General features: G+C 39.3%; 1 protein-coding gene across 1 annotated transcript in view; it reads right to left on the bottom strand.

Annotated features, from left to right (window-relative positions):
• ZZEF1 (zinc finger, ZZ-type with EF-hand domain 1) overlaps nucleotides 1-10551 on the bottom strand; it is a 55072-nt gene that overhangs the window by 6299 nt on the left and 38222 nt on the right. Inside the window, exons 41-50 of the mRNA XM_009885189.1 lie at nucleotides 10425-10551; nucleotides 9753-9885; nucleotides 7969-8165; nucleotides 7273-7392; nucleotides 5654-5842; nucleotides 5208-5308; nucleotides 4549-4684; nucleotides 3113-3472; nucleotides 1111-1254; nucleotides 40-208 (exon numbers count right to left, since the gene is read on the bottom strand). Coding sequence (XP_009883491.1) covers nucleotides 40-208; nucleotides 1111-1254; nucleotides 3113-3472; nucleotides 4549-4684; nucleotides 5208-5308; nucleotides 5654-5842; nucleotides 7273-7392; nucleotides 7969-8165; nucleotides 9753-9885; nucleotides 10425-10551 — 1676 coding nt within the window. The remainder of the gene's footprint in view (nucleotides 1-39; nucleotides 209-1110; nucleotides 1255-3112; nucleotides 3473-4548; nucleotides 4685-5207; nucleotides 5309-5653; nucleotides 5843-7272; nucleotides 7393-7968; nucleotides 8166-9752; nucleotides 9886-10424) is intronic.

The raw sequence follows: 10551 nt of genomic DNA, 5'->3' as shown, positions 1-10551 counted from the left end.
TCCCTACACATCTGCACTTTGAAAAGGCTGCGTATTCACCTGGAAGCTCAAAATCATTCCATTTTTGCGGAGACCCACTGAAGCTGTGCCGATCCTGCTGGAAATCGCTGCTGCTGGACATGAGCAACTCATCACAGCCTTCTTCTGTATTACACTGAGAGTCAAATTTGATTGAGAGGTAGATAGCACCGGGAATGTGAACTTTATCCTGAGAAATAAACACATCATCTTTGTATACTGCAATACCACATTACCCAGAAGCTACTTAACTTTCACCATATGAACAAGGGAGATATGACAAATAGTACAGCACCTCCATGGGAAGAAAGCCTCTCTGTTATTTTTATCAGGAGCTAATTTAACAAATGTAAAGCATGGCCTGTTGTTTGCATTAGCTGCTAGGAGTGTCAAAATTAATTGCCAGCAATGCTTTGCTTTTTAAAAGCAGAAATCGTTGCTGATATTGATCTCATTGCCATATCGTAAAGGTTTACACATATTTTGAAAATAAAAATCAGAAGAGTAAGAGCTGCAGGAAAAAAAAAAAATCCCAAGACTGCCCAGAGGCAATAATTACTTACCAATACACATTAGAAAAATGCTTTCAAACAATAGCAAGAAAAGAAAATCAGAAGCTGTTTGTATCAGGAGAAGATAGTCTAAAATGAGGAAGACAAGAAAGAAAGACTCCACTTCTTGTTTCCATCAGCACAAGGAAGTAACAGGCCAAGCAAAACAGACCGTTGGGTGAAAGGGTAGAATTTTTTGCGCATTAAGGCCCTGAAACCATTTAAGTACATGATCTGCTTCAAACACAGGCATAGTAAAACCATTTAAGCTAAGCACTTTTTGCATGATTGAATGAGGACTACGCTCAAGTGCCTTACCGAACATATTTCTTTACAGGGCAAGGCCTCAGTCGTTTGGCAGCAGCCTCTCCGAAAGCAAGACGGAGCAGGTATTTCACAGGGGCGACAAGCACGGACGTCCCACGGGTATACGCGCGGAACATTGGGAGGCTTCTGCTCCAACCACCCGGATGTTTTTCAACTAGTCTTCAAACCACGCAAATCCAGTGCAGTGTACACGTGTATTACATGTGTAACTCACCTCAAAATTAGTATTGTTGTTATAAGGATGTTTGGATTCGCGCATCTGGACTGCCATGCCGGGCTCCTCCATGAACTGGCACGCCGTCAGTGCCATTGTTCCCAGCATGCTCTCGTTGCACCCGTGCAGGACTTTCTGTAGGATCTGGGGAGAAGCAACACAGGACATAAATACAATTTACTATCAAACCAACATTCACAAACTTACACGCTGATGACTGACACGAGTCATTTCCAGCCACACAACATTTCGGAAGAGAGAACTGAGCTACTACCGAGAAACTAAAAAAATTCACAAGTAATATCTACAAGTGGCATCTCTATAAGTACAGAAGATTTTACTCTGTCCTCTGTTCCAGATCTTTCAGTTTTTATCTGACAAAAATGTGAGAGCTATTAGCTACATCTCTTTCCACAAAGGCTAGAATCAAGGCTAATCCATTAAGTAATTAACAGTAAACCAAAACTGTAAACAATGAAGATAAACAACTTTGTTAACATACCAGACACCTATACTTTTTATACCTACAGGTTTTGATTTGAATAGAATACATTTTAGCCTTCAAAATGTACAACTCCGTGTATAAAAAAGAAAAGATCAAGTATCAGTTAAGTGGCAGCAGTGTTTCAAAGCACTAGATGCAAGATCTGTTTCTTTAAAAATACATATAAATGCCATTTAGTCTATCAGGACACACTAAATGATAATTCAGAACAACCCAAGTCTCCACTTTTTCTTATTTTTCAAAAGCACACAAAAGCTCTGAATCGGGACTCCTACTCCTCGAGCCCCTTTCCAGGTCATTATAGCAACCCATTGCATCTCTTCACCTGCAATCTTCTAACTCCTCCTAGAAAATGTAATGCAAGCTCAGACCAAAAGGTTCATCTCCAAATCAGCCAAAAATTGATATCTTGGGGAAAAGGAGTTTAAAAAACAAAGGCAGTAGGTAGCATAGTTCCCTGAATATGTTTTTTGCCTCCACATGCTTGCAGAACAGCCAAAGATGACGGCTACGCTTTTGAATTTAATACGCCTTAACAGATTCTTATTGTATCAGTTCATTCTGTCATTTTCTGAACCTATATAAACACCCTGCGGCACCAATTTCAATGACATACTGTGTCAAGAACCAGTTCTTTTGGTTTGTTTTGGACCTGCCACTTATTACCTTAATCTGACACTCCTTTGTTTTCTTACTGGGAGGGCCAGTGAATAATACTTGCTGTTAAATTTCGTATGCTGCTTACTGTTTTAAAACCACAGAGAAGAAGGAAGAGACTTTTCCATTACTCCTCCTCCCGCCACGACCCCAGAGGGCAAAGATCCGGCATGAAAACTAGTTGGATCCTCATACTGAAGTTATTCCATGGCTGTAGTAACTCTTGCCACTCTTCTCCAGAACTCTTCCAGTTGTATGGCATCTTTTTTTTTTTTTTCTTCCTCTAAATGAGGGGGTCAGGTCACAAGCTGAAGCCCAGGTGAGGGCACACTATTTGTTCAGTGGCATACCAATGCCTTCTGGTTTATTTTTAATTCCTTCTCTGAAGGTTCCCAGCACTTGATTTGCTTCAAGTGCTGTGAAGCACTGAGCTGACATTTTCATTACAACATTCTATTATAATTCCAAGATCACTTCCACCAGGGTAACAGTCAGCTCATCAAGGGAATAGCAGGTATTACGATATACACATTGAGATCTAACAAAAAGCGGCTTTCAAAACAGACCGCCTATTTTACCAATTTCTCAGTAAGATCTATTTTCCCATACATCTCTTTCATAACTGAGAGTTGTCTCCACAAAGCTAGTTTTTCCATTTTCTGTTAACAAAATCAGTACATTAAGAGACTGACAGATTCCAACTGCTTTTTCAGAACCAATTTACATTTTGGAGTTTCAATTTAGTTTAAAAAAAAGAAACTGCAAGTAGTTTTGTTAGTCAAGAGTCTCATGGCATGCAAGCACAGGGCTTGTTCACATGCACAGGTGAAATCCACTTACTTTTTCCCATAACTGCTTCTCCTCTAGCTGCATAAGCATGTCCAGTATGTATGTCATATGCGCTGGGCCACTAAGATCTAGGATTTCCTCATTTATTGCCACATCATCCGGCCACTCAGCTAACAACGATGCCAGCACGTGCCTGGCATAAAGAACAGCAGTTGCCTCATTTACACGATACAGGTAGTCCCTCACAGCTTTTTTACTTCTGGAGTCCAGCTCCTTGTGCAAGAGTATTGAACTCTTCGTGCGCCGTTGCTTGGCATAACTAAGCTGTAGATCACTCTCTGTGTTGGTTATCAGTTTCTGGGCGACCGGATTGGTTTCTTCTGTTGCTTTATCACAGAGCGCAGGCTTTGACTGCAAAAAAAAGAAATGCAAGGTTGAAAATAGGCTCTCAACAATTTACTTCCTTCTGTTTGCATATCTGACCAGTCCACCAGACTGCAAGCTGAATTTAAAAATGAATCTGTCTTTTACATACTGAAAATCAGATGTATCAGAGAACACAACAGCATGATCTCTCACGCACCTACAGGGACAGAATTCCTCAAAAAGACTGTTTATGTCAACAGACTTCACTATACTCCAATGCCTTCATGACTGCACGCGAGTGGATCCAGCAGTTGGGAGTTCTAACCAGAAGCACTCATTTAAGCTGACCTACAGAGGTAAAGCAACAAAGTGCCATGCTATTTGTGACACCGAATGAGGCGAGCTGGGAGGGACCTTTGGAGATCATTTGGTCCAAATCTGACTGAAAGCTGAGCCAACTTCAAAATCAAGGCTTTGTCCAGTTAAGTTTGGAGAATTTCCAGGGGTGGATATTTCACAGCCTCTGTATAAGGCTTTTTTTTTTTTTTTTCCTTAGAATTATGTGAAACTACTTCAGGAAGCCCTTGATCCACTTTGCTATGCAACCAATGGAGGATTGTGCTGGTGATACCACACAGCCAGGAGTCGGCACCCAAAACAAAGCAAAGAGCTGTAGGACCACGCTACTGAATGCAAAACCTAAAGCTTGCAGTTGTAGTGTCTACTTTACAAGACAAATTCATTGCTTCCTTGTCCTGCTGGAATTACTGTAAAAGATAACAATAATATGCTAAAACAGTAACACTTACGGCATAAGCTTACAGTAATTAGATACAATCTCGCTTGTATAAGGAGAGGAAATTACAGCGTGAAATCACAATTTGTTCTCCTGACCTGAGAATCAAGTTCTCTTACTTCCTTAAGAAAGAAATTACAAGGAAGAAATACTTGCTGCTTGTTGTACCTGCTCATTCACTTTGACATAAAACATTAACAACGGTTTATTTCAGATGTTAAAAAAAAAAAATATCTCGGGTTTGAGGTTACTAAACAAAACTGAAGTTACTCAATGTCTAAATCAATTATTTCAGAGCTGCTCCTTTTTGTGGAGATGTACGTACCAAACATGGTAAGATGATCATATCTGTATCCACTGCTTTTGAACTCTGCTCCTCCAACTTCAAACGCTTGCTGGGTTGCCATTTCTGAGCCAGTGTTCGGATCCTCTCATCTGTTGTAATTACATCTCCATCAAACCTTAAAAGAGGCAAAAGAAAAAAATATAATACGCAAATGTGTTTCAAAAATAATGCAAACTAAGTTAGTGCAATTAAATGCAAATTAAATCTTCCCACCCTCTGTTTTAGAAAGATTCATTAAACTCTACCTATTTTTATATAAAGTTAACTAGCTCCCCTGTTCTACTAAGTCAAAGGTTTTAAATGTTATAAAATGGTTCATCTCTGTGAGAACACGGTGGCTCCATGACATGCTTTGATTACTAGAAGCCACATGTAAGCTCTCCATTCTTCCTCAGTTGGGATATTTAGAGACACAGTAGATCTTCATATGGGAGTTATCATAGCACACGCAACGTATTTCAGAAGATGGTGACTGATTTCCATAAATACAACTTAGTAGGAGTTTATTTCCTTACTTTTTCACACATGAAAACCAAATCATATCCTTGGAACAATTTCTGTTCTGCACCTATTAGATTTTAGGTTACCACCCACATCTAGTAACTCTGTTTTTCTGCTGCACCCAGTCTTTCACATACCTCTTTTGAACTTCCAGGAAAAAAGAATCTGTTCTTTTCATTTGCAGCTCATACATGGCTCGAAGAATATGGAGAGGTGCATTAAGCGCATCATGTGTCATCTGAGCAAGGAGACAAAAAAAGATGACATTACAGGGAAAAAGAAAGATGAGCTTCTTTCAGGATGACCTAGGTATTATTTTCCCACTTATCATATAGGTAGATAATTAATGAACTTAATATCTGGATTAGTAAAAATGTAAAGTAATTTAGCAAAAAGCTTTATAATGATTTTGTAGTGTTCATTACTGTAGTTCTATTTTATTTCCTTTAGGTAACAGTACGTTGAAACCACAGACCCATATTATGTAAATCTGGAAGAAAAACAGTGATATAAACTACCAAATGTTTTATGCAACTAGCAAACTCACAGTAGCTTCAAAGGAGGTAAAATTAAGTTTAAGTACCAAGAAGCATATTTTGGTGGCTTCATCCAAACCCTCCAGAGGATCAAGTTTGTTCTGCTCTGAATCAACAGGACCAACAATGGGTTGCTCCACGTCTTGATCTTGTTCCCTTTCTTCCAGTTCAGTATCCTCACGTTCAGCCAGGGAACTGATCTCTTTCTTTGAGGAATACAGCATTATCGACAAAATCTACACAGAAAAAAGGCAGCATATGGTGTGACAGCTGTAGATATTAGTGTAGCTGCAATCAGCATTTTATAAGAACATTACAAGACTTGGACAGTGCTTAACACATGCTATTACAGAAAGAAGCAGGACCTAAAAAAAAGAAAAAAAAAAAACCCAACACACAAACCGGAATCATTTCCCACTTCACAAATGAGTTACACCTTCCAGACTGCTACAAAGAAAACTTAAGCGATTAGCCGAGAGTGTAAAAAAAAAAAAAATCGAGAAAATAATTATTTAACCATTTCAGTACATCAAAGGTTTGAGGATTCATAGAATCATAGAACGGTTTGGGTTGGAAGGGACCTTAAAGATCATCTCGTTCCACCCCCTGCCCTGGGCAGGGACACCGCCCACCAGCCCAGGTTGCTCCAAGCCCCGTCCAACCTGGCCTTGAACACCTCCAGGGATGGGGATTCTTAGACAAGAACAGAACAGAGGTGACTATCATGAAAAAGGCAGTGATGCCCCTACACACTCTTCTTTGAAAACATAACTTTGGCTTCAGCACAGCCAACACCACTAGTACTAATAACAGGAAGAAAATAATGTTACACACTTCCTTGGCCCTCCAATTTGCGCCAGGCTCAGCTCTGAGCAGTAACGCAGACAGAGCTGTGACAAGACATTTTCATGCTCAGGGCAGATCATTCACCTGCATCATTCATTCGCTGCTGCCCGAAGGGGAGGAAGGTGGGACAGCTCTCCCAGACCGGGCTGGCGCTCTGGCTGCCGGGCAGGAGGCAGCAAGATCCCACAGGACGGATCTGATTCTGCAGTATTTCTAACCAACCACCTGGGGCAACTGCTCAGAGCAATTCCAGGGTTTTACTCTTTCTCTCTCTTATTGTTGGTACAGTCCTAAGTATGAATTTACACAGATGTTGCCTATGATAAAACATAACTAACAGTTGCACCACACTTATCTTCCAGCAATTAATGAACACTCAGAAGAAATGTGCCCACGTGCATATTGATATCCCCATATTGCTCTGCAGTAATACCTTGTACATGTCAGTAAGTAATGCAAATCATGTTTTTCTTCGAGATTAATGATTATTTTTTAAATTGAAGAATGGAATTTTCAAGAACAGTCTAAATAAAATTCATAAAAGAAATTGAGTAGCTGACTAATGCCTCATCTTGCGAATTTCTTTCAAATACAATCAGATTAAATCAGGAGCTGATTTTAATTAAAGAAGTTAGACTATTATCTACACAATTATGATGGACAGAGGAAGGCAGATTCACAGATACAGTTAAGTGAACATTTTTATAAAGACTAATTAGAAATACTCTTGAGACTTTCTTCACAAAGGGGAAGTGCAGTGCCGTAACCTTTCATGCCACTGTGTGAAGCCTGATCTTTTACAAACCATAACTTTTCTTACCTCCAAGTCTCGCAGAAGCCAGGTCTTACTGAAGCCAGTTCCTTTGCTACATTTCTTCACTAGAAGCTTGAGTAAACCAGACTGAAGAAAGGCAGCTTGGATCTCCTTAAAACCATGAATCTACACAGACAGACATACACAAATAAATAAGTAAAAAGGGAACAGTGCATCACAATGCTTGTGAGGCCTTACCACATGGCCTCAGATAAATTTCCTGCCCAGATGAACTACGTTGGGAATCTTTTTCTTTCGTGTCCCTAAAAAAAACCCCAAAATACCTTAAGAGTATCATCTATGACACACACAGAGTAGTAACTGAATATCTGTTTTGCTTTGACAATCCAAAAAAATACAGATCCCCTCGTCAAATACTTCAGAAGTAAGAAAAGGGGTGAATGAGCTTCACTCCATAAAGCGTTACCCCTATAAACTCCTTCTTCAGATTTCATGAATGGTCAAGCCCCCCCAGAGGAAAAGCGACCCAGCTTTCAACTCAGACTCACAAATGCTATTTGCAAGCAAATTTTCAACCTAGGGACATTTTCAACCCCCTGCAGACAGGGGATAAAAGGAGCCAGCTGTGAGAGAAACAAAGTTGTGTTAGTACCCCAATGTGCTCAGACAAGTTCCTGTAGCGCAAGGTAGAATACAAACCTTTATTTATCTATTATATGCTACGTGTCAAGCAAAAGATACCTTAAGTGTTCTGTAAAGCCCCTTGAGAGCGAGCGACAAGACCCAAGTTGCTTCCACCGCCTCAGCGTAGCTACTGTCCATGCTGGTTTGCAGAAGGTGCGTGGATATAAGAACGAAGTGCTGGAGGTACTGTCTCAGCTGGGTCTGGGAATCACTGCCTTCTTGACCACATTTCTGAATCAACTGGTAGTCTTTGACTACAAGAGAGAAAAAAACCCCACAATTCATTAGGTCAATCCTAAAACGTTGTGAAATCACCTCTTACCGGTGGATATGAGTAGGCTGGGACATGAACATCATCTATGCATGAAGTATGTTCCAATAATGGCCTTGTACTAAAAAAATCTCAGACTCATTGAATAGTCAAGAAAGTATTTAATTTTTCAGTGCAAATTAAAAAAAACCCAGGTAAAATTCTGGCAACAGGCTGACTGTCTGCACATATTTGCACATAAACAGTATGGCAGACAAAGCAGTGCACGTTGTATTTTACAATTAAAATGGGGAAAATTCTGACCTGCAATTGATATGATGAAATAAATCTTGCTGATCTTACTGCTTAAAATGTCAACAGTAAAAAACAAAACAAAAAAAGCTTTTATATTCAAATCTTTCTTCAATAGCAAAAAGCAGTTTAGTCTGTTGATTTTTCCAAGTGTCTTTTAAACAACTTCAATAGTCAAATCTTAGGACAACCTTTGCTTTATTAACTTCATGAATGTTGAACGTTTAGCTTGACTAACTTTTAAGCAAGGCGAAATACAGGAAGAAAATTCTCTCTGGTACAATGAATGGGACCCAGCAGGCAACATCTAGCTCTGGGGTTTTGTTGTTTGCCGGTGGGTTTTGTTGTTGGGTTTTTTTAGTGCCTTTAGACACCATACTAGCCAACACACTCTACCAATGTGCCCTAGAATGCATAATTCTAAAATATCCAGACACGTTCTCTGGAGTGTACACTATTTCCTGCTGTATAGCTCTTTTTGATTTTTGTCTCAAATTTTAGGGATATCTAAACTGTTTTGAATAGTTCTTCTGGACAGAAGGGAAACAGAGAAGATAAGACTCCTGACATTTTATAAAGCATGCAATTAAAAAAGTTAGGCCTGTCCTCATGGCATGCTTTTTTAGAGGATCAGGAAAAAACAGCCAACAGCATCATTTCAGAAGCAATTAATCGATAACAGCTATGTTTGTGTGTTTGTTCTTGGTCTTCATTTGCTGGTAGGTAGCACATCTTGCCCACAGCTGAAACAGGCACTTCATAAAAATGCAGAGTATTTTTGGAGAAAAAAAATGGACTATCCCAAAAATGCTCAGGCTCTGAGTACCTTTCCTTTATATGGCAGCACCTAAGTACACAGAGGCAGCACGGACATTTTTTAGATTTGCAATTGTTTTAAAACATTAAGCACGTGTTTGTACAGGATAAGACACAAGGAGTAAGCAAATCTCAAACCAGAAACAACAGCTTAATCAAAAGCCTATTTCTGAGATGTCTCAATTAATAAAATGGTCTCAACAACTAGTTCCCTAAATCATTTTCTGAATAAAAATAAATGTCAGAGTTTTAAAACGAAAATGAGTCTCAGAATCTTTACTGCAGAAGCTTCACAATTTCGTTTAACCTGCAAGGAAAAAAAATCAGGCCACTTGCTAATAATGGAATTCAAACTCTGCAGACCTGCACAAAGTGGTCTAGTTAAAATATGCTTTTGGGTATTCATAAGAAACTGTAAGGAAATACTCTGTGATTCTTTGATAAAATAAAAATGTCACAGAACCTGTTTTTCTCTTTCGGGTTTTGATGTCTACTACAACTGCCCTGTTTTTCTCAGTGAAATGCTTCAGGATGATCACGTTATGAGGCTCATTAGCATTATCCACGTACACAGAACGAGTCCCCATACACAGCACCTGAAATCGCAGCAAAAGTTTCAATTATTATTTGGAATACTTATTTGTAACTACACAGTCACCTTTTACATTGGTTACAATTACTTGTATTTGGTATCGATTTTTTAGCTGAATAATGTGCTCACTGCCAGGTATTTGCTGATCTTTAGAAAAATGGCAGTTCACTTGTCTAAAAATGCCAACTTAAAACAACCAACTTAATGCTACGTAGGCGATGTATCAGAGTTATGACTATCAAGAGTGAGACTGGATTGTTTTGCTTGCATAAAAAGCCCTTTTTGATACTCAAACATACTAAGCTGGTTTTCTCGTGATAGTGCCAAGTAGCACTGAAAGAAACGCAAGACAAAACCAGCTATGTTATTCCTCATTAGATAAGCATTAATTGTGCGCAAGTGGAAAGATGTGAACTCTGACATACACCGTGTTTTCACAGTTTATAATGGATGTCTCCAATTGATGAAATCCATAGTATTTAGAAATAGAAACCTAAAAACTCTAATCAATTTTGTTTTCTTTAGTATAGATAGGCCACTTACCTCAGGAAACCCAACCAGCACCAATAAAGTGAAGATATTGGTGTGCTTTAGCTGGAAGGGCAGTTGTTTAATGCAATGGTCAGTGAAAGCAGCGATCACATTATGCCACTGCGCAGAAGAGTTCAAA

The sequence above is a fragment of the Charadrius vociferus genome, unplaced genomic scaffold (assembly GCF_000708025.1).
Source record: "Charadrius vociferus isolate BGI_N301 unplaced genomic scaffold, ASM70802v2 scaffold54, whole genome shotgun sequence".
Lineage (NCBI taxonomy): Eukaryota > Metazoa > Chordata > Aves > Charadriiformes > Charadriidae > Charadrius > Charadrius vociferus.
The sequence above is the reverse complement of the archived record's forward strand: the minus strand, read 5'-3'. Positions and strand labels throughout refer to the sequence as shown.